The following is a 24,341-nucleotide window of genomic DNA, read 5'->3' as shown; positions in this document are numbered from 1 at the left end:
AGAGGTGACAGTATCAGCTAACTCGTACAGTATAATTTGGTTACTCAGCTGCACTCTGCATTTCCTGACACACACCCAGCTGCTCTCTGCATGCTGTGCTCAGCCTCCTCCTCCTTCACCAAGCTGGCTTTTAAAAGGCTCCTGTTAAATGTAAGAACACATTTAAATAGAATAGCTGTGGAATAAAAACCCCCATGGCTTCAAACCATTCTTTTACAAACAAGTAATCAYCCACCCAAGGCCAAGGCCATGCATGTAGAGAGGACTTACTGTCCCTGAGCCTCATGGTGACCACAGATGGGATGTAAAATTCCCCAGGGACAATGTGACCAATGTAACCACTCAGTCCTTGACTGCCCACTCATTCTGTGAGGGCCTTGCTTTCCCAGGGAAAGACGACAGAGAGGGAATTCTTTCAAACAAAGAATGTACTAGGAATGTGGCTGGAGGCCATTCCTCCTGGATGTAGGAGGCACTCAATCTGTATTCTCACCCTTGAAAACATCAGGCACTTGATGCCCAAGGTTTTTCCCATTTTCCTCTTCTRCAACATTGTTACAGTGAAGAACATGGAGTAACTGAGGCAGCACYGCACAACATGAGCTTCGTGCAATACCTGCATTTTTAAAATGTTTGAGTGATGTTACACCAGGTTGTATCAAGAGTAAAATCAATCATAACGAGATGAAAACCCCAGGTATTTTCTCCAGATATTCAATTTAGCTGTAACAAATCTATATGGATGCTTGCAGGATGCATGAGCTGTCCATAGCATGCAGAGCATTTGCTTTTACAAACAAGATGTTCAGAGTCCAGAGTGTTTCTTTTATCAAATAAGAAGTACTTTAAGACAAGTCATCTTTTGAGACAAATCCATATAGCTGAATATTTAAAGTGAAATGAAATTCTCATTCTAATAAATAATAGAGATGTTCATCTTAGAAAATGTCTACTCTAGTAGGTCCTCACCCTTAATCATGCATATTCCCTTAGCAAAAATGTGCTGTGTAAAGAATATTGTTATATACAGCAAATTTGTCTAGATTTTTTTCTTTACAGGCCTATCAAAACCACTTATTACGCAGACAAAATCAATAAATAATAAAAGATTACCAGTTAGAGGTACAGTAAGGATCTCAACATGTGTTTTCTATTTAGGGAATAACAGACTGCTTTCCGTTCCATTACCTTGAAAGTTAAATTATATGATTACATAAATGTCATAAAACAGCACTGAGACATAGGAAGTTTTTCCACCKTTTGATGCGTGTTTTTAAGTATTCACCCTAAAACAAATGATGAAAACATTACAGAGCTACTGAATAAAGCCTTGCATTTAGTACTGTAGTTCCCTTTGTTTTCACTAACCCTTCATGCCTTTAGAAACACCCAGAGCCAAAGTTCAAGGACAAGCATTAAGGCCACACTCAGCTGAAGTTTCCAATCATCTTCTTCCTGAACTTTTAAGCACTRTTAATTAGACTTCATCTCACATCTAAACTGAGAGATGCACTGTTGAAAACCATCACATAAATATCTGCTGCAAGGGTAGATATTTGTGTTTTCCCATGATTCAAATCTAATTTTTTACCATGACTAAACATTGTGTTTATTATTTTCCCCTCTAAAGCATATTCCTAATATTTAATACCAAACATGTTTAACATGTCTGAAAACAGAACTGGTATTTTCATCTGGAAATTTGGTAATTTTTGCAGCTGATGTTAACTGAAGGTTGCAGAAAGATGCTACAACTCTGATCAGGTTGGGAAAAAAGCATAGGTTAAAGGCAAATAAATTAAGGAAAAAATAATGGTGCAAATTAAGGCAATAAAAGTAAGGATCTGTTTCTGCTTTTAATGAGTTTTTCATTAATTTCAGTGAAGTCACCCCTGACTCACAGCAATGTAAGCCCCGAGTGCCATGTCCTGGCTGCTCACAGAACCAGTAGTGAAAGCTTCCTCCTTGCCCTTCTCCAGTTTGGATCACAATTGTTGAAGCCTAATAATACTGCAACCTGTGTGCTTCACAAATCCAATTAATTTTCTGCTCAGATAATTCACATCTCAGTCAGTACAAATCAGACATCAATTACAGACCAAGGTTCTTCCCACATTGTAAGAGTTTGTTGTTGCAGGATATAATCCCAGGTTTTGCTTTGCATGTTTGTGGTTTTCTTTGTACACCTGTGGATTCCAGACCTTGCTGGGTGTATTTGTGGCCATGCACAGCCTAAATGRTACATGATAACTGTACTGCTCCCCTGTATTTACACACAATTTGGGCATTAGCAAGCTGATTCCAAAGGCAGAAGTACACTTGGCATTTTGTGCTACATTAAGTTTTCTTACCTTATGTAACACAATAATCAAATAGTAAGAAAAACGGTCAGCGGTCCAACAAAGGGCTACAAAACGTACATGAGACACAATAGTTTTAAACTGATCTATAAAAACGTGAATATTTACTGTGAAATTGGACAGGTCATGTATCTCTGACGCTTAAACCAGTTGTAAATAACTTCCACATATGTGCACAGTAGTCCACAAGTCCACAGACCCAGAGAGGTTGATGAGAAAGATGTGGCCCACCAGAGCTCTAAGAAACACATGTATTTGTACAATCCACATGCCAGCATATGGAAATAATTTCTACCCTTTACACTTTTTTGAAGAGGTATATCTTACAAGACCTTCTGGTAGCTGCTGCAAAGTTTAGGTATGATGACTGAAGTGTGGAAGGGAGATTTCAAACAGCWCTTTTCCAATGCTATCTCACTTTCTGTAGCTCCTGTCTCAGCCACGACGGCAGGGGTTGTCCCAGTTTGTGGAGGAGTTTTGACAGTTCCACATTGTGATCTCTGTAGTAGCTTGACAGAAAGGCCCTGCACTGATGGATACAAGAGGAGGGGGTTTTATTTAATAAAATGCTGTACGGCAGTTGCTGTAAATTAGAGATTCCAAAGTTAGACCTGTCTCAAAATGTTACTTCCTCTTACGTGATTTATTCTGTTTTATGCTATCTACTGCATTCAAGGAGCTGAACTCTGAAAGGTAATCTCAAGGGGAACAAAGGTTGGCCACAATGAACACTGAASTCAAAGCAGAATYTKATTCTGCTCTAAGTCTTGYCAATTYAGAATCACACAAGGTGATGCAGAYACTTTTATTGCAGTGTGATTGAAAKAACAGCTTCTAAAATATMTTTATATGTAGACATGTATCAGTTAGCAATCCCCATTTTCAGAAGTATTTAGAGTTGAAAAAGWCAAGAGTTTGCACACAGTCTTATCTCTGACCAAAGTTCTTCTTACCCAAAGATTTTGTATCATTGTGTAAGAATTGTGTACGACTCTACTGATGTCAAGTTACTTATGTGAGAAAAATTCCCATCTTACCTTGTACATTAATTCTTACTGCTGGTCAAGGTGTACATTTTTACTTGCATTTTAGTCAGGCTACATCAAATGGCAACGCAGGACAGAATCAACATAAAAGTCAGAGCTAGAATAGRAGACTAAARWGCCCTTGGGTACAGTTGGCAGCATATGATCTGACCGAAATTTCCTCATTTGAGCATTTGTCAGGGAAGGTACTCATAACATTCACACAAACAGAACCTAACCTCTCTTAAAACTGGATTATGGGGGCTGTGCATTACTTGCCCCAGTCTGACTAATCTCAAAGCCAAGGGACCACACAAATACACCCACCCATCTGATCATGACTGAGAAGAAACTTGCACTGTGGAACCTCTGCTGCTTAATCCATAAGGTAAAGGTGACAGGCTTCAGAAGGACCATGTTTAGTTTTCTAAGGGACGCCAAGTTGTAGAATTTGTGGGTTTTTTTTCGTTGCTGTTGTTTTTCTGATGACTTAATCTTCACAGTGGAAATAAAGAACGGAAAGATAGCACTCCACAGCTATCTTAAACAACTCCTTTGTAGGGGAAGGTAGTCAAATAATTAACACCTACTTATAATTTTGCCTGTGTCATGTCCCGTATATTCCAAGTGAATCCCTGTACAATGCCAGTGAGCAGAATGGTTTACCTCAGAATCCATAGGAGGGTATTTTCTGCCTTTGCTCTTTCCAAGACACTTGGTTTTTCCTTCTTCCAAGAGCTGACACCAGAATCCTTTATGCGAATCGAACCTGMAACAAACATTGTGCAGTATAAAATTTGTGTGTAACCAAATMCAGGRGTCAGAATCCAAAGRAGGGRATGTTACATTCTTGATTGAAATKGTTGAATCCATTTTCCAGCTAATGWCTAAAATAAAGAGAATTATTCTATTTTATTTCTGTTTATGCATATCAGCATTTCATGTTCCACTTACAGAAGTAAAATTCCTTTTGATCCATTCAAAATTCATATTCAACTCTCATAAAGCAGTACTTTGTCTGTCTGTCACAGTTCTACTCCTGCAACAGCCAAGTGGCTCAGTGAATGATTCATAGAAGATTTAACCCCAATTTGTGTTCTGAACAATTCACCACACTGACAGCTCAAAGGAGTATGAGAGGCTTTGTTCTTATAGACAGACTGGTATTTCAGAATGTAGGAACACGTGAAAATGATGAACTAATTAACTCACGTAAGGGCTTCAGAGTAATTATAATGAGGAGAGACTCCCAGAAATTTCTGTACTTCATCCATTACTGTAGATGGGTCAGTTCTCAGCTGCTGTCCATCAATAATGAGCAACTACAACAGAGAAAATAAATAGAGGTTTAATTTGAAATTCATTATTTCAGGCTTGCAACTGAAACTTCCACCTCTGTTGAACTCCTTCATTACATGGGGAGTGCTGCCCCAGGAAACAATAATGGCCCAAGYCTTAATTGTCATCATCATTAATGACCTGGGAGCACAGTAAATAGCATCTTAATTAAATCTGGAATTATATTGCATTGGAAGCTGTTATGACAAGASAGAAATAGCAGTGAAGGGTCTAGAAAGATAAGAAATACTGGCAGGAAATTGARAGAGATTGGTTCAGCCAAGAAAAAATTATATTAATGGCTACTACTTTTCCAGATAAAACATAAGGCTACCAGGGCTGGTTTTTCCCTATCACTGTGGGATGTAAAATCTGGCAAAAATCTGCATGACAATGCATATATTCAATATTTGTAGGTTACTCGTAGGGAAAAGGTAATGAAAACATAATGAGGAGAATTTCATAYGAGAATCAGGATATTACAACATTGYGTGTCTCATGAAGAGMGATAGAAGGCTGGCTGAAAAGAGAGTATGTGGAGAATAACACCAACTAGATGCATCAGAGCTTCCTTGGCACACTCCRGGAAAACAGAAGGTGCAGCCTGCAGCCAACTTGTCTCAGCTACAAGAGCCCTGGATAAACAGAAGGTTGGGATTGCAGCCAACCTCCCTCTAACTGTGGGGTGGGGAGCTGTGCCAGACACGCTGCCAGTGTCACAAAATCCCATTCCAGAAATAAATCTCCCAAGGWGATACTGCTCATGTGATATTGACTGCCTGCTCTGGTGTTATCACATGATGTTCAGGGCTTAGGATGTGCATCTTTTGAGGCTTGATCTTACAYGGGGCCAGAAGGAGGGGAACAATTTGTAGGATATCCCTGAGATCAGCATTCAATAGGCAAGACTTTCACAAAGGTAAACTTTTAGGACAGTAAATGTGTAGGATTAGGATGTCAAGAGTCATTCACCTGGTAAGGTGGGAAGTAAGTGAGCCATCTCTCAATGTGGGTAGCATACCATCCAGGTGCCAGGCATCTCTTCTGCAGAGCTCTCAGCTCAGAGGGGGCTCGAGGGCCGGCTGTGATCACCTGATAGAAGCTGAACTTCAGAGCTGCCGGGTCTTCGTGGGATCGCTGATGCTGTAAAACAAGTGACCCTGCTGAAACTTTACAGAACACAAAAGCTGGCAAAATAAGGCCAAACTCTTACAAAATTTTTTAATCTATCTTGCATTTTGAGCATAAACTAGATAACTGTGTCTACATATAAATTTCTTTATGTGCTKATTACACAAATTAATTGACTAAGTAACAATCTTTACATGTTTAAATTATAGGTAGACTTGAAAAAGTGGTTTCTGGTATTTTAACCCTTAAAAGATGACAGATATCTCAACCCATGGGTGATCAGAGATGGTCACTGGCTTCATACAGATATATCCTGAGGATTCAAGGTGGAAACTTGGATTTGTGCCTGCCCACGTTCTCCCAAGAGCATACCTGGTACCAGGAATAGGCCCGGTCGGACGGGTCRATGAGGATGGTGATGATCTTGGCCTTGGGGATGAGGGAAGCAGCTCTCTTGGGAGCTTCCTCCGAGTGGAAATAGTTGGCACTYTTCTCAAAGAGGAAGTCAGTGGTGACATTAGAAGGAGTGGGAAAGAAATCCATGTACCTGGGAAAGCAACATCATCCTCAGAACTCCTTAAAAATCACTCAAAGGGCTGATAATCTGTTAAGCATGTTTTACTCTAGAATACTTAATTAAAGTAAAAGCCTAAAAGGCAAACAGAAGTTTACATTATATTTTTGATCATATTTTACTTTCTACTAGCTTTCTTCTCACTACATATAGCTAGACATTGCAGCTATTTTTTTTTAAACTGGGTATTTATATACCTCAAAATTAGCAAGTTCTCACTTTTCAGTCAGAACAAACTGCTGAAGTGCAAAGTARAAACTGAGTTTTCCAAATCTGGCCTTTTGCTGACATCAACTGAAGTGCAATACTGTAAGAAAAAGCTACTTAGWATCAGAATTGCTTTGACTCAAAAAAATAAGAGCCTGTTTGTGCCAGGAAGATGCACTGAAACAAGGCCTCWCAGCCTCATCCGGTAAAAGGTTTCTAAGCAGTGACAGAATAGTTTACTGATTTTTCTATGAGTCACAATTTTGGGAAAATTGAGTTGTAGTCCTTTTASTTTTGTTTGTGAGCTTTCCTCMYCCATTATGAARTTGTAATTAAATTCCACCAATTGCWGTCATTTAAGGACTTCTTTATYMCATGTTCWTAGACTACTTMTCATTACTAATGGGGAGAAGAACAAATGAGAAATTTTGGCCCTCTTGACTTTTCAGTTGACCTGTACTGAGAAAATGAATGTTATTTAAAACAGCCTCTTCTAAAGACCATGCTTAAGGGCTGAGAATTCTCCCAATGCTTTGACTTTGTTCAATTCATACACATGAGCTACTTCTACAAACGTGCTCTTGTTGCCTTTCAAATTGTAACCACTGCAGTCAATGGACTCTTATTTCCYGAAAGTTATAGCGCAGATTTGATGAGAATGATGAAGTTGTACCCGTTTTTACTCACAAAACTATTAGAAGCTAATGACTCAGCCTCACTGTGTGGCCTCAGAATGCTTTACTAGAACATCAACAGCAAAGGGCACCTTTGAGAGAGGCAACAGGCACTATCTGTTAGGGCAAATCTGCCCTAAATCATGTGTGGAGTTATTATCACGCTCTTGTACTGAAGTCCTGGAAGTAGAATGATTAATACAAGGCAGCAAGGACTAGAGGCCTTTAACATCAATGTGACACTACACTGAATTTTGGAAATTAAAAATGTAAATTGATTCTTTAGTTTACATGGAAAATCTGGAAAAAGTGACAAACTGAAAGAGGTTGCAGCAGGTGTGCTATCAAGAGGTTTCAAAGTTTAGAGTCAGCATTTCTGCTGGACAGGRACTGCAGAAGTCTTGCTCAGTCCCTCATTCCTGAGACAATTATTAAATTCAGTAAGAGMAAGGCTGAGAAGTTTAGAGAAACCTGTTTAAGGAACCAGTAATCATGCTTACATGAACAAATGCAAGACTGTCTATTTGGACTTCTCCATCTCAAACACAGCAGGACCAGTTCTTATCTTACTACTATGTCATCTCTACTGGAAGACAACAATTTCCAGCTATACTGCTTTCAAAATGGCAATATTGAGGTTCTGAGGGCTAAAAGAACCCCCTTTCTGCTTCTGYAGYTGGCCTTGCTCTAAATCCAAGCTCRGACAAAGACTAAGTCAGAGTCAGCTCCAGGATAAAACTTTATCTCCAAAACCGTCAATGAAAGTGAACTGATTGTTATTTGTGATTCTTGCAAGAATCACAGCCAATTAATGRACTAATGAGGAGAGCCCTTGTATCCAATTACTGACTGGTAAACTCATTACAAGCCAGCATTAAAATACACTATCAGACTAGGCAGTCAGAGAGATCTGTCTGGCAGCCAGAATGCACATCTAAGAATTAAAACACCTATGCCAACAAGGAGTTCTGAGGATCCAAGACTTGACTGTGAGAACCTGGCAAGGGTGGTGGGGCACAGAGTGGGTGCTGTAGTGAGAACCTGTCAAAGGAACGTGCCTGCTCTAGGCAGGCTGGCCACTGTGAGCTTTATGCACCAGTGCCACTYTAAGATGAAGGTCATCTGGCATCTGTGTGGCAGCCAAATTGCACCTGCACCTTATGGAAGTGGATAAGGCAGGAGGAAAAAGAAGCAGTGAAAACAGTGAAACAACATGAAAACAGTGATTTTGTGGAAGAACTRGCTCACTGTGCTCAGTGTGGAGCTGCTGTGCCTCACCTGCACGTCACCCTCAGTGATTCCAAACGCCTCAGCAGCAATTTCCCAGCCCCAGTCATTCACCCAGCACCTCTCTATTGGCACAACTGGCTGACTCACTGCCTTCCCAGTGACAATCTGCTGCAGCAATTACAACTCTGTGAAAACGAGTGGCGTGCTAACAAATTGGATCTGATGTGTCTGCACTGAGACCACAGAACAGCRTTCACCCTGTTAATTTTATGGATGAATACAAAGTCAAAGGCAATAAAAGTATTCCCTCTTACTGCGGGCAAACTAAAGAAACAAGACAAGAAATCAATAATCCTTGCCTGGTGCTCCCCAGCCACTCCAGCACTTTACCAGCTTTCATGCTGCAGTGCTTTACAGGGCAGCACTTGGTGAAAGCAGARGAACCAGGAGTGACCTTTGGGTGTAGCTGTGCCTGGGGAATCGCAGGGAGCCACAGGGAGGATGGCAGCAGGGGCACAGGCTCTGTCTCAGCACCACTCACTGACCCACAGAGACACATTCTCCTAATTACTGCTCTTTAGAGGGGTTTTCCCTGTCCCCACCTTCACATTATTACTATTTCTATATCCTGTTTAAAGGAAAAAATGCTTCCCCTGATATTATCTTTTTTTTTCTCACAAAAAATTTCCAGCAGGAACTTTTGTGTCCATATATCCAACAAACAATCATTCCTCTCCTACCATCAAGGGCATGTGTAATGAAGAATGCATACTTTGTTACTGTTTTGCATATATTAATATCTGGATATTTACAGGAAAGTCTCACAAAAGTTAGTGCGTTTATGATATGCTGTAGTAAGATCATTATTCAYTTGCATTTATTTCTCATTTCAGAAGGACACTGAAGGTTATTTCTCATCTCACTTTATATATGCACAGTTACCATTACCAACAGAAATGTCATTTTTCTATTGTTCACAATATATAAACTTTTATATTTATACTAATAACCCATCTTACCAATCAATCCCCCTGTGGTAGTTATTTCTATTAAAGAACTGTACCTCCTCAAAGGTTTTTGGGCTGGGGGAGTTACTAATGATGGAAGGATGCATGATCAGGAACAAATACAAGGCTGTAGTACCTGCAAATAGGATAAAAATCCAAGATTTAAAATAAAAATACACATACACACATTTTGGGGGGGATTATAGCTGCAAATGGGACTAAACCAGCTTTATTCCACTTCATGATACTGAGGAGATGTTTATTTACATCACCTAAGATCCTGTGTTTTCTGAGCTTTTAGAATTAAGACATTTAAAGAACTGTAAATAGTTAACACAGATACTGGAGCACCAGAACTAAAAGCGATCCTTCCTACTTAAAATAGCAGTGTTTTAAAAATAATGACTGCTTTATGTGAAACTGCCACAAAAATAATTCAAAAATCTTGCACTCAGTAGCTATTGGGGATTGCTGAAGATGAAAGGAAGCTTACATGYGATCTTCTGATTACAGAGAAGAAAAATAACCATTGAGTTAATTGATAAACTACTGCAATCTTGTAATTAAAACTGTCCAKTAGGAACTTCCTGACTTGAAAAAAGAGCCAAGAAATAACAAGATTCTATAAACAAGACACTCGCAGGACAGACARCTTGCAATTCACAACCCAACCCATCTGAAACATGTCTCTCCTGTCCTTTCCTTTCCCCACTTTGACAAGAGCTTGTCTACCCTGTTAATCTCTTTATCAAACTTTACTCATGTTGACATTAAGCCCCGAAAAATCTGACAAACACCTGAACCCTGCATTTTCAACGTGTCCTGTGGGCTGCTGTAACTTACATCATTAAACTATATTCGCATGTTATCTGAGAATTAAAAAATGCTGTTTGATGACCAACATCTTGACACAGCAGCCCGAGCTAACAGTGATTAATTGTTATACTTATTTGAACTTACAGCCTATCCTGTTGGAATAKAAGAAAATCTCACCAGTTTTCTGGGGTCCTACAACCAAGAATTTTGGTAACCGATCACAGGTTTTTTCCTTAGACCAGATATCTCTGTGCCGTTTGTCATCACAGGGGTTCTAAAACAGAGAAGAAAACTCAGACTTTCATTGGTTATCACACTTGATAAAGTTCTTACATTACTCTCATATAAAAACTACCTATTTTTCACCCACGTACAAGTATTCTTATCAGAAATTATTTTTCCATATGGCTGAAAACCAAGTTGTGTGTTCCAGAACTATTCCAGTGACTCAGAACGGTATTTCCCATGTAACCARGTCAGAACCTGATTCTCTAAAGTGTTTGCAGTTTAATTTAAGGAGAAGGATGTTGAAGAAATATATTCCATACATATACAGTTGTCCCAGTTATCCTACAGACTCTGGGTCAACTCCTGCTCAGTGGGGGTATGCCAAAGACAGATTTGATCTCACATACATGAGGTGTGGGAATAATTCAAAATCAATCAATCAATTACATACAAGTTAGGAAGACTTGAATTTGCTAATGAGTTATCGAACTARTGTCTTTTTTTTACAGTCCTGTAACAGCTACTGTGCTATATATGCTGCAGTTTTAAAACTAAGAGCAAATTAATTAYGATTTAAGGCTTTCTATTCACAAAYACATATTCTGATCCTCCAATTCAAATCAGTACATAATATTAAACTCTGGGGTTTTTGCTCCTTTACAATTGGCTCAGTTGAAATTTTTTCTGAAGTGCTACTCACAAAYAGTTTTTGACACTGCTGTTTGGCAATATTGCACTGAGATGAAGGGAATTATCTGCATGAACCCCATTAAGGCTTGAAACATACACCCGTATTGAAAATCACATGAATTATGACAAAATACACCCCATACAGTATGTCTTAGTTATTCTAACTTCCAAGTGTCTTTTCTGATTAATTTTAATTTTCCAAGTAATTGGGCTACAGGCTAATTTCCATTTTAAAAACCATTCTCTTCTTAGTATTATGCAAAATCCTTGACATTTTCCCCTCTAGTTCAATGTTTTATTCAAAACCAGCATGAATTTCAAGATGCATATTTAAGTACAAATTTGCAAACTCAGACTTTAAGCTGGCAATCCAATATCCAAGRCTGGAAAACATTTGAGTAAGCAAGCTTAAATACATTTTATGTTTGCTTTAGTAAAGTTTGCTCCTTAGAGTATTTCTACCAAGACACTTTAAAAGGATTATATTTGGGTTTATATAATCACTGTCAGGACTCAGGTACCTACAGCTTCTTGGCAAACTTCTTCCTTGGGCAGTTCTCAGCTACTGTGATTAACTTTGTTCTATCTAATCTATTTCTGCTTTGTTAATTAGGGTATCCATGGTCTTAATGCTCTTTTCTCTTTTTGGATGCCCTCTTTAAACACTTGGAGAAAAGTTCATTTCTTTAATTGCTAGAAAATGCATATAAATCTGTCAAATGCTTCATTCCTGTTCATTCCAAAAGGAGAGGAGAAAKAACACAATATGCACTTTCCTGCCTTTCCTTGCATTTTTACAGCAAGCAAAGTCACAAAATTAATTAATTTTAATTACACGTCTTAATGCATATTAATTTCACAGCCTTTTAYAAGTGACAGGAAAACACAATCACATCCTGAAGCTTCAGCAGGTGCGTTATGGAACCAACTTAAGAATATGACTGCTTTTCTCTACAAGAAACTAAAATAAAGAGTTAAAAAAAAAAACAAACTAACAAACCACTATCAAGACCAATTTTTTTTTTCTGAGAGATCAGACATCACCTGCCAGAGAGGGTCCTTCTGCTCAGGGAATAGCTCAAAATACTTGTGAGCCAGTTGGAGYGGGGGAAGGGTTTGCAGTTTCAGGTTTGTCCAGGTATGAACGAAGTTGGCCAGATTCACAAAGGTGTACAAGCCCAAGCGGTCGTTCCCGTAATTAGACAAGTGTGTCATGAAGATGCTGATCTGTGGGAGACAAAATAACAAAATAAAGAGCACACCTCGAGACTGTGCATCACTAGATGGCAGTGCAGCCCCGGTAATAGAAATCTTATTTGCATTTTGCTCCTGTTCAGTGCAGCCAGCCTTGGATCACATTGACACAGCCCTTGCCACCCTTGTCCTTCATTGAATTACATCCTTCTGCTCAAATCAGCTCAATGCAATCAATGAGGAAACGCTGGAACAGGTCCCATGAGCTCTGTGAGCAGCAGGATGTGCAACCCTAGCCTGGAGTTGGGCAACGCTGACACCTYTATGTGCATTTACTTCACAGGATAYAASAAAACCAATGCCCACRGCYTTCCTTTCAGAGGAATACAAACGCAGTGTTAAAAATGTGATTTCTGTTTTTGTGAAGAGTAAAGAAGTCAGACTGAGGAAGCAGCAGAGCTCTTTTGCTGTGCCTTTAATCTTGTGGCTGCAGGTCTAAGTTGTTTMGAATAAGTAGCTGATCCCTTTTATAAATCAGCTGATGAGTGGAATAGATACACACAGATGCAAGGAGTGGCTCTCAGGGACTGAGGAAGGACTCAAGAGCAAAACCTCTAGTTTTTAAAATGAACCTTTCCAAGGTCATTTTTCACTGATGTAACAGTGTGATCTCACATTGAAATCTGCAAACCCTCGCCTCTTTACCACTGATTTCCTTCTTGAAGTTCTTTTTAAAGTAGAACTCTCCCAAGATAAACTTTCCAGACTAATTTCCATTAAAAAATTAGAAACAAGACTCTTTTTATAAATAAATCTGCCAATGTCATGAATGAGCAATTTCTATTTAAAGCAAGACCTGATGTAAGCCTCTTTAAAAAAAAGAAAAGCTTATCATGGTCATAATTCTGAAATTAGTTCAGAACCTGAAGTTAATCTTCTGTAAAGGAATTCCAGCCCTCAATTTAAAAAAGGAAAAAGAAAATAATGAAAAGMTGGTATTTACAGTAAAATTACAAGATACACACTGCTAGATCACTAGGAGATCATCTTTCTTTGAAGGKAGGACTGAGATTGAAAACCTCTTCCCTTTAGGCAACCAAATTTCTAACCTTTTCAAGTTCCCTTTTGTATTTCAGTTCTGAAAGCAGGAACAGAGCAGCCACAGGACTATGTTGTTCTCACTACAGATAAAATCAGCAGGTTTCCATAAAGAAGGTTAACTTGCTTTCTTGACAGCCCCTTTCTTTCCTACCTGTRGGCTGACCTCTGACATTTTTAATGTCAATTCTCCTCCTGGCAACTCCTCACCTGCCAACAGCTACAGCACTGCCATGAAAGAAAAAGTGAGGGAAGCAAAAAGATTGCAGTTCAGGGAAAATATTATTATTCTTTCCCTGAAGAGAATATCACTGTAATTTTAAGAATGTCAGTGCAGGCTGAGAAATTGACTGGACAYATCATCATAAATAATTTCCAGCRTATAAAACTGTGTCAGTGAAGGGGAAAAATTATCAGAGACCTAAGCTCCCATTTTAGTTATGTTTTTTTAAAGTAAAATACTTGATGGTTAATTATTTACAATAAAAAGACGATCAAATGCTGGTTCAAATGGCTGAATCTTGTAAAGAAGTCCATAGTTAATCAACCAGATACATGATCTAAAACATGACTTTACATGGTATAAAAGATCTCCTCTATATGGCATCAAAAATACCCCAAATGAGCTGAGAGGGATGGTGGAGAACTCCCCACTTCCCCGTGCAGAAGGATGGGCAAAACATCATTCCCCTGTCATCTGCAGGTGGTGCCATTTCGCACCACACAAAACAAAATGATTACTTTTCYCCTTCCTTACTGGGTTCTGATGCTTTGATTTGCTCTACGATACCATGCCCTGAGTCATTCAAACAAGWTCTAATTAAGAACAATCATTATTCTTTCTCTGCAACTAAAAGCATGCTATGCTTCTGAAGATTTACTCTCTTGGAGCCACCAATCAGGAGACATAAAAGGAATCCTCTGTGGCCATCTCACAAGGCTAGACCTAGTAAATAACACTATTTGTTCAATAATCTTCCACCTCTGGGAAATGCTGTAAAAAACAGACAGAGCTTCATATATTTCTTTATTCCTCCTTCAAAAGGGAGGCAGTTGTGAATGGATTTATATTTACTCAAACAAGCATTTTAACCTCCCTTTCAGATAAAAAGAGCTTATTTGATTTTATTATTTCCAGCCCTCTTCTCAAATAATTTCTTTYGGGCATCTCAGCACTTTCTTTATTTCAGTGCAGAAGGATCACCCTTTTTTAGCTGTTCCTCATAAACAAACCATCATCTTGGTTGCACTTCAGTGCACGCTCTCCACGGGATTTAATATCCTTCACGAGGGAACTGAAATGGAATGCAGACAATTTTTAAAATGATAGTTTGGGACTAAATCCAGCCTCTGGGCAGCAGCTCCTTTCCTGCCCTCASACATTTTCAGATCAGAACAGCAAAAGTGCTTTCCTGTGCTCTGCCTTCTCCTTCCAGCTTCTTCTCAGCATTTTCTCCTTCCCCAGAGTAAAAGGGCAGAGGTCTAAGTTATGTTTGCTCTCCTTCCCCAGTCCTRATTTTATGTGGGATTCTGACTGGTACTGCAGAAAGGCAGGGAAATGAGAACAAGCACTCAGGAGAATGAGCTTTTATCTTTTTGACTGCTCATTCTGCTCTGCATATTTCCTCACTACAACATTTCCCAATTAGAGGCAAGAGCTTCTAGGTCACCAGACTTGAGACCAAGGAGTTGCTGCTATCAAATCACATCTCAGGAAACAATGAACCAGCATGATCTAAATTATGTATCAAGAACAGAGAGMTGCTTGACAAACAACTTATGCAGAATGAAACAATTCAACAGATTACCCAACTTACAGTCATGGATGTTGTGCTGGATAGATGTTTGAAAAATTATTAGGATGCTGCACRTATTGGAATTACACAAGGACACTTCTAACTAAGTTTCTGGAGTCTTGGAGACAGCTGCTGTTTGCTGACAAAACCAGAGCTGCCTGCCTCCCAAAGGAATGTTATCACCACCCCCAAGAGTGACTGACTGGCCCTTCTTAGGGCTCCTGGCTTCTTCCCCTGGAGTCAAGGGGTCTCTGTTAAGCTGCCACCATCAGATCCTAGAGCAGAGAGAAGGCTCTCTTTGCAGAGGTCAGCTGTGGCAAGCATCAGGGAAGTGGAGGGAAGTCTGAAACTYGCAGAACACTGATGATCTTACAGAAATTAATTATTTTGGCATTTSAAATCTGRAACTWGAGGAGTTGGTATAAGAAAAAAACYKKWAWWAAMMMYTWMWWWTTWAWWRGSMMYTTTTTTACCCTATATAGATCTATTGCAGGCAATTCCAACTGTGATAAATTCCTACTAATAAACCAGTCATGGAGGTACTTTTGTCACAGGCACTGTGTCACCCTCCCATCTGTGCAACAACGTTTAAAGGCAGATTGAGGCCTCSCAGCTCAATGAAGTTCTGCACAACCCTTCAAAATGAAGCTAAATTATGATTGACAATTAATTCTGTGGTCTCAGCTAGGCACTAGAAGCAGATGCATTACCAATTTGGAATATTGCTGGTGTTTCAGCTCCTGAGCAAATGTTTACAGGCCACGAGAGTACATCTAACTCTCAGAACACCTATATTCCAATTAATTTGGCATTGTGCACACTCTGTTTGCAGTTCTGCTATTGTTTCCAAGTTACTCCAAACAGTTTTGTTTCAGGTATTCAGAGACTCAGTAACAGCAGGTTTTGCTCCATTAGACTGCCAAAGTGATAGARTAACAAATCAGAGCACAGCCTATATTGAGTATGTATTTTCAATAGCCAAAAGACAATCCTTTCAGACCTGTATTCTTGCAGGAAAGCTGTGTTCAATTCCACCACGGAGACCCCAGCTTGCAACTCTCTTTTTAGCCCTGAGGTTGTCCTGGTGCTTGCAAGCTGCCACAGACCTGTCCACTCACAGACTGCCAGCAACTGGAATTCCATCTCCGTAGTGGTGTCTCCACTACAAACATGATGGAGCCAGGGAAGAGTTAGGAGCTCGAAGAAAACGATGTATTTTTAATTCTGAATTATTTATCTGACAGTCAGGAACCCCTCTGTTGCTCATTTCCCTAGTGACTCTGCTGGTGGCACTGTCCAAAAGACTTGCTTCACTCTAAACCACTGGCACAAAGGTTTCCATTCAAGAATTTYAAGGATCAGAGAAGAGTAAAGGTTTCTTATTGTCACAGTTTCAATGCATTTCCGGTCCACAGTTATAAGGCATAACCTCTAAAGAATCAGAAATGCCTGTCTGTCTTACAGCCTTTCCACATTGCCTGTTCAGTTAGGATTTTTTTGTATTTTTCTCTATTCCACCCAAAAAAATTCTGTCTGGCTTTTATGAGTGGGCTTTGAAGAACAGATAGGAAGGCAAAGAATACAAAACTACATATTTTTTTTGTATTTCTTTTGCATTTGCTCAGCAAAACTGATTTTCCTCCCTGCCCAAAATAAAGGCAATTATAGCTGGGGTTCTCAAGAGCTCCTGGAATGAGAGGACAGGGAAGAGATGAAACCAATGCCTTTCTCACTTAGCCATGAACTGGGTCCACTGAACTACCTTTCCTGCTCCTCACACTCAGCACAGTTAATGAGGCTGTGCCAAGCAGGATGGACAGAAAGGGAAGATTTGAGTCTGAATGCTTTCGGATTTGTACTTTTTTCTGCAGTGCCACTTCAGGGTCAAATTAAGATACAGCAGGTTCTGCTGATGCTCATACAAATCCTCTCATTTTCAGTGCTAAAGGAGATAATTTCTCCCTTGCTGCAAGTCAATTAGCTTAATAACAGCTCTACTCACTGCAACTGGGGAGAGGTAAAAATTAGAAGAAAATAATACTTAGAACTGAAAGCATACAAAGATTACAATTATTTTAAGATCAATCAGACAAAGGGCCTAAAGCATTAACAGTCCTTCCTCTTCATCAGCACTGCTGTAACCATGTCAAGAGCACACAGCTGGCTACACATTAGTGTCATTGTTGGGYTGTCAACCATTTGAAGGCTTTCACCAAATTCCTCTCCACAGGGCATTTTCCCTTTTCTTTCCATCTGTAGACACAGTACTTTGCAAGGAAGTGCTTGTAAGCACAGGTAATGCAATTACTGTATTCTTTTATATTTGTTTTCCTTAGGGGCAGGAAGGGTACAGAAAAATTTARTGAACTGTTGGTTACCCTTAAACATTGATATCATAGGATAGAAAAGCTTCAGATCTGTATCTTCCATAGGTTAAAGGATCTATTAGGATTGGGTTATGTGTGCYTTCTGCAGGGTTAAACTGAGGCATTTTACCTTTTACTGACACTACTGAATAGAAGCCTAGGATACTGGTTYAGATCACATCTCTCTGTAAATAAACTACAGTCTTAGATTAAGAAAAATTGGGTTTACTAGATTACCTGCATTTTAGAATCAAAATACACCCTCCATCTAATAATCTGAAAGCGACATGAACTTTAGGAAAAAAGTCTAAATAACTGSTAGAAGGTAGATGAGATATACTCCAGTCCATGTTATTTTCAACTCAATTCCTTCCCCGGTGTATTAATGATTTGAAGAATAAGGAACATGGATACATCTATGCATTATCCCACTAACAGGAACAACAATGGGAAGGAATAAGAAAAACYCCAGTGACCTCATTCAGAACAAAATGTGCAGATCCAAAAATTCAGTTCAGCTATGTTCCATTTGGCTTGCTTGTTAGGGCTAATTACTTCCAGAGCAGTTCAGAAGTATTGATAGCCTCTTACAAGTATTGATAAGGAGATTTCCTAGCACAGCTGAGAAGCAATGACACAGCTGATGGCAGTGTCTATACTGACAGCTTCAAACATAGCTTAAAACCTAATGGCTCACTTCCTTCACCACTTACAAGACATATTTAGAAGACTGGTACAATTTCATTCTAAGAAACGCTGAAGAGAAATTTGTTCACTAATCCAAGAATTTCACTGGATATTGCAGAGAGAGATGAATCCGCAATCACTGAAGAKCCTAACAAGTTTATCAAGAACAACAGTTGCTAAAATTCAGGACAGTGGAATGAAAACCAGTAACAATGTGAGACAATAAACCAGAGAAGGAGATATGTCTGATTAGATAAGATACTCATTACTACACACTTCTACAATGYTTTCCTTGTAGCTTTGCTGCAGAATTCCCTGGCTAAATCAGTGCAAGTCACTCAACTTGCCTGTAAGTCAATTATTCRGCTGATAATGGGGGGGAAATAATTCCAGTACACCAATAATACAGGCTGCTGAAGCTTGCCTTTTCTTTTCTTGTGAAACATTTTGTGCAAGATCCTGATATAGCACCATCTCGCCCGAGGGCCGCTGCAGTCAGCAAGATCTTTAACAGGAGACAGACACACAAAATACCACTTGAAGAGAGGATAATAGCATTCTGTTAGTGCTTGGGCTCTTTTGCAGCTCGGTGGCACTTCAGAATTCGGGTGTCTTCTGAACACAGAGCCTCTCCTGTGAAYAGCTACAGCCAAACCACTGGGAAATTTGGGCTTCATTCTCAGGGGCACTTATTTCAGTGTAGGGTACTCAGTTTCTGAACTCTTAACCTYAAAAACTACATTCCCTTCCATATCAAATATACTGAACAAATTTGTGAAGATTAACATTCACACTCACATTTTCCAGGTTTGGAATCTATTTATGTACTCATTATCGAGAATATTGTTTAGCTGACATTGTAATGATTCATGGGTAGTGTTTTCTCCTTTTAGTTTTGTTTGTATTAATGAAAAATAACATTTGGAAAAAGCCTCATAATAGAATTTTTGCATCTCTCAAAAGCTGGGTGTTTCACATAGTAAAATCTGAGCAATTTTAATGAAAACATAGGAAAGCTCATGAAACCCAAAATGCCACTCTGTAATTAGACATTCTCCTAAAGCTACTTAGTCTTCATTTTAATGTCTATTTTTTTTCCCAACTCTGACTTGCAAATTTGGGCATAAATACATGCAAGACCTAAAACCCACAAAGGTACAAACCTTAATYTCTAAATTGACTACATGCCAGGCTAATACTCARRACTTGAGAAACCGTTTCTAAGCAGRTATTTAAAACCAAATGCATCRTCTTTTCAAAGGCACTCCTTAAAAAGAGTMTTGGGCAGATTTTGCCCTAATATCCATTTACAGTTACATTTAGAAAGCAYTGCATTTAACTTMTATTCTTTTAGCCTGTATTGTATTGGGGATATCATAATTTTCAGAAGGAGATGATCACACAGTCTACATAGCAATGCATGAATCAAAGACCTAATTGCAATATATAAAAAGCCAGTACAGTACTCACATTCCACGAGGTCAGAAAGGCATGATCAAACTTCCATGATGAATATCAAAAATCATTAATGTTTCACTGCTTTTCTKGTTATTCTCCTCCATTCTCTTAGCTGTTTTCATTTAAAAGGCTTATGCCTCGAGCACTCATATTCAATTTTACTGTTTCCCTACTGTTGTAAAATAGGTTTGGGCTGTTGTGGCTGTATTTCAATGTGGAATATATTTTGTCCTGACTCAAAATATTGTTCCAGTGCGCTCCTCTAAGTCTAATTTGSTACTCTAATAACTTCTAGTCAAAATCCACATATTGCCAAAGCACTGCTGTGGTACCAACACCTTCCCCATCCAATGAATTTTCCAGGTCTCAGCTCTATTAACATGGCAGTTAGAACTAGATGGTCGTGAAGGTCCCTTCCACACCATTGTATGACTGATTCCACCCTGTGCCTGAAATGATTCACATCATCAAAGCCAGGACTGCAACTACTGCCACTCTCTAGAAGAACCTCACATGTGCTAAGGAAGTGAAGTTTTTACCTCCTGATTCTGCTATATAAACATGAAAAAGGGGAACAAAACACAGKAACTGCTCTCAAAGAGTCAAAATTATAGCCCTAAAGAATCTGAGGCTTGAAAATTAGACCAGCACATAAATTGCTGAAGTAGCTTACAGAAACTGTTTCCTTTTGAACAGCATCAAACCGTGGAAGACTAAAAAAGGGCACAAAATATTTAGGCTATTATTCCAAAACATTTGAGCGGAAACATGTTTTGTTCCCTTTGGCATTGCCAGTGACTACATTTCTATAAACCAGCAGATTTTTATTTATATGTTTGATTTGGAGCCCAAAYGAAAACCTCACCTAAAAGCTTGTTTGAAAGGTCAGTTTTGAAGCAGCTGACCTAATCCCTTGCCATTTTGAAGTACTATGCTGCTCTCCTGTCAGTGTTCTGTAGCTTCATCACCTCACTTGTTGTTTATCTCCCATTAAAGATAAATGAAAGGTTAAGCAGATGTGGCTCATTTACTCAGATCTTTTCTTTGAACTCTGTGGTTCTTTTACTTGGATCTTTTCTTTGAAGCTGCTATGAAAGAGCAACTGAAATTCCTCAAAACTGATTGCAGCCCAAGTGTTCCTTGCTTGCAGCCTTCTCAGCTCAATAAATGCTCCCAACACTCTGCATCACGACTTTGGCAGAGCAGAAAAATGGACTTTACCTGAGATATTCGTAGCAGTTCTTTACATTTAAATTCTTCTAGAAATGAAATCTCAATGGTCTTATTTCATGCAAAAAGTAAAGGACAAGACAGGCTGGCAATTCTGCTTTACTAACACAACAGTTTCAAAAAAAAGGTAGAGATTGTTTTGTACAACTAATAGAACATTTATCAGATCTTAATTGAATTAAGTGAAAAAGCAGAGGAGCTCATTGTGAGTAATCATTACTGTTTGAGAGACCCAGCTGATCTGCCTTGGAACCTTCAGCAACTTTTCCTTTAATAAATGAAACATTTCAAAATTCCACTGTACTTACTGGATTGAGAACCACTGTGAAGAACAGCTCTCCTCCTTGAATACTTTTGTCTAGTTCCTTTGGACCTCCAGGATACTCTTTATAGAAAATGGTGTGGGTGAATAAGCCACAAGTTTGCCTAGGAAGCACCTGAATTTGTGAAAAAAAATCAAAAAAATTCAAGAGTTTATACTTCTAACAAGATAATGAAAGTCAGAGGAGAACATATAACTGATAATCRTTGGGTATATTTGGCATCTCAATTTTTCTAGAAATCAACAGTAATTGAATTATTATCACTAAAATCACTACATCCAAAAAGTCATCAGATTTTGTTTGAAACTGGGGACTGATCTCAATCACCAAATTAAAATTCTGCAACCTCCTCAAACTCATTCTATCCATAACACCTCATCCTAAACCCCACTATTTGAAGTCTAAAGTTTTAATACAATGTGAAAGATAATCTAAAATATTATCAGTCTGTATCRTATCAATCAGTTCCACTTTTATCTGATGGATGGCTTTCTTTTAAATTTAAACTGTAATTGGAAAGKCAAATTGGGTTTTTTTTGGCCTAGGCATCACCACCAATAATAATTCTACACTGACACATGTGGAATTTTGCCAGTAAGGCTCGCCTTAAAAAAGAAAGATTTACTTCTCATTCAACTGTACTTTTTTTTTTAACACAGGTTAAAGTAAGTAGTACAAGAAAAAAATATTGTAAAAAGAATTCCAAGAATAAATCTTTTGAATATGTACAACTAATAAATGCAGTAATGTTTTTCATCAGAAATTCAAAATATTTTCTATTGGATTCAGAAAGTAATTTGATGGAGACTATTTGAATTATGTCTATTCCTTATGGAAAATCAACAGCTGAGTATGGATRTTCATGTATAATGCTTAAACTGGGATTCTTATGACAGATTAACTTTTAAAGTATACAAATGCCTTATTTGACACAGGCTGTGGTTTTGTAGATACTCTTTCTTGCAGTTTCATTTCTCAAAGTTTTTTTGTGATGTAGAGAATATTGTGATCACAGATAGTAAATTCTGTGCTGTCAGAAAACGTATGGAATTTGTACATCTGCTATAAACTTGCCTATGTTTTTAAAAAACCTTTGGATTTCATTGATGGAACAGGAGAACAACTCTTCACAGAAGCAGGGAATGAAGCTGTACTGAATGGGAGATGCGCTGGCAAATCTTACCCAACAATGTTCTTACTGAGTGTATTCATTACTATTASCCTGGAGATGTAAAATACTGATGCATTTGCCCTGGAGAACTGTAAGCTTGAGACTCCCTAAACAGGTGTTTGTATGACTGGGTTTGGAAATAGATTTTTGGCTGCACCATCCTTGTGTTAAATCTCTTYATGTATCCTCAAATGACATGTTTTTACAAATATTTATAGAAGAGATTTTTGGAGATTCTGAGTTAATCCACCTTCCCCAAATGCTCTGTGCTCCCTGAGCATATCCAAGAACCCATTATTTCACATACAGTGACTGCTTTAAGGAGAACAAACCACAGCTCAACCCTATACAGTGTCAATGGATTTCTGGAGATCATTTTCATTTGCTTCACCCAAAAATAGATCAAAACTTTAAAATATTACTATTTAGCTTAGGAAAGTGGTATCCATGGCAACCTGAGAACAATATCAGAATTCTGTTCTAAATGGCAGTGTTGTGCCAAGGCACTCGACCTCCCCAAAGTGCTTRTTGCAGCCAGAGGGACAGCACAGGGCACTCATTCACTGCTCTCCTACAGTCTCCAAAAGAAAGTTCCTTGGGAACATGCCACCAAGTATTTTGGAAAGCTGTTTTGAAACRCTTGTGAGATAATAATGACGAGATGTGAATCTGAAATAGCCTCCGCCCCAGTGACCAGATGGCAGCAGCACAACGCCTTCCGTGTCAGCTGTGTACGAGCCCTTCCTCCTGGCAAACACGGCTGTGAATGATGTAATTCAGGAAAACTGGGGGATTTGAGAGCACTTCAGCAGCCTGGAGGTGGTGTGGGGGCTGCCTTCCCTCCCTGCAGGCTCCTTAGGTTAAGGCAGGGTGCAAAGCACAGTTCACATCTGTGTGTGGCAGGAAGCCAAACAACAGCAACCGTGCACAGTTCATAGGGAAGACAAAAGTCTGCACCCACTGAGATYCAGATTCTGTGATGGCATAACCTGACAATATTCTTTTGCAGTTAATGGTACTATGCAAATTAAAAACCTGACAGAAATCTAACCCAGCATATTGTGTTAAATGATGCAAAATTGACTTTTTCCTTGAGCTCCATGAACCAGCATTAACAGTAGGACTAGAACAGTCAACAGCCTGTTAACTGCTGACAGCAGGGTGCCTGGATGCCACCTTCATCAGCAGAAACATCACCAGCACCAGACTGATTTTAATTAACAAGAAACTGTCAAATATATCTTGCTACTTATGCATAGCAATACGTGCTTCTCACAATGTGAACTTTCAGGATACCCCGCTCTTCCGCTTAAAAAGAAATTGTTCATGAAATGGTAGAATACAAAATCATCAGCAATACAACTCACCATGATGTTTTTGTGGATGAAGCCTCGCCTGTACCTTGCAGGTTTCAGATGTGGGTATTCTTCTGTGCTGGTAACTCTGATGTTCCAGACCTTTTTCCAGGCCTCATAAAGTTGAACGTGTACTGGATAGACTCCTGAGTGGTGTGGAGCCACTGCATAGCCCAAGTCAGTTGGAATCCCATGTTCCTGAAACATAACAGAACAATGGCTGCCCTCAAAAATTGAAGAAACTTRATGTTCTGACATTTCTCAAATGCTTTGTTTGCAAAAGACCGAGAACACATCTGAAATGCAAGGAACAGTAATATTAAAACAGGCTGATCTGGAAGGAGATAGAAGGCACGGTGAAGATGAAACAAAGGATTTTAAGA

General features: G+C 39.0%; 1 protein-coding gene across 1 annotated transcript in view; it reads right to left on the bottom strand.

The window, feature by feature from the left end:
• Positions 1–806: 806 nt before the first annotated feature.
• LOC130582086 (bifunctional heparan sulfate N-deacetylase/N-sulfotransferase 3) overlaps positions 807–24,341 on the bottom strand; it is a 50,917-nt gene continuing 27,382 nt past the window's right edge. Inside the window, exons 5-14 of the mRNA XM_057380576.1 lie at positions 23,971–24,156; positions 21,418–21,546; positions 12,325–12,507; positions 10,540–10,636; positions 9,559–9,682; positions 6,227–6,401; positions 5,696–5,866; positions 4,598–4,707; positions 4,052–4,154; positions 807–2,889 (exon numbers count right to left, since the gene is read on the bottom strand). Of these exons, the coding sequence (XP_057236559.1) occupies positions 2,770–2,889; positions 4,052–4,154; positions 4,598–4,707; positions 5,696–5,866; positions 6,227–6,401; positions 9,559–9,682; positions 10,540–10,636; positions 12,325–12,507; positions 21,418–21,546; positions 23,971–24,156 (1,398 nt within the window). The 3' untranslated portion in view covers positions 807–2,769. The remainder of the gene's footprint in view (positions 2,890–4,051; positions 4,155–4,597; positions 4,708–5,695; positions 5,867–6,226; positions 6,402–9,558; positions 9,683–10,539; positions 10,637–12,324; positions 12,508–21,417; positions 21,547–23,970; positions 24,157–24,341) is intronic.

Source organism: Malurus melanocephalus, unplaced genomic scaffold (assembly GCF_030028575.1).
Source record: "Malurus melanocephalus ecotype Western Australia unplaced genomic scaffold, MMel_1.1 scaffold_461, whole genome shotgun sequence".
Taxonomy (NCBI): domain Eukaryota; kingdom Metazoa; phylum Chordata; class Aves; order Passeriformes; family Maluridae; genus Malurus; species Malurus melanocephalus.
Note: the sequence above shows the minus strand (reverse complement) of the source record. Positions and strands in the feature narration are given on the sequence as shown.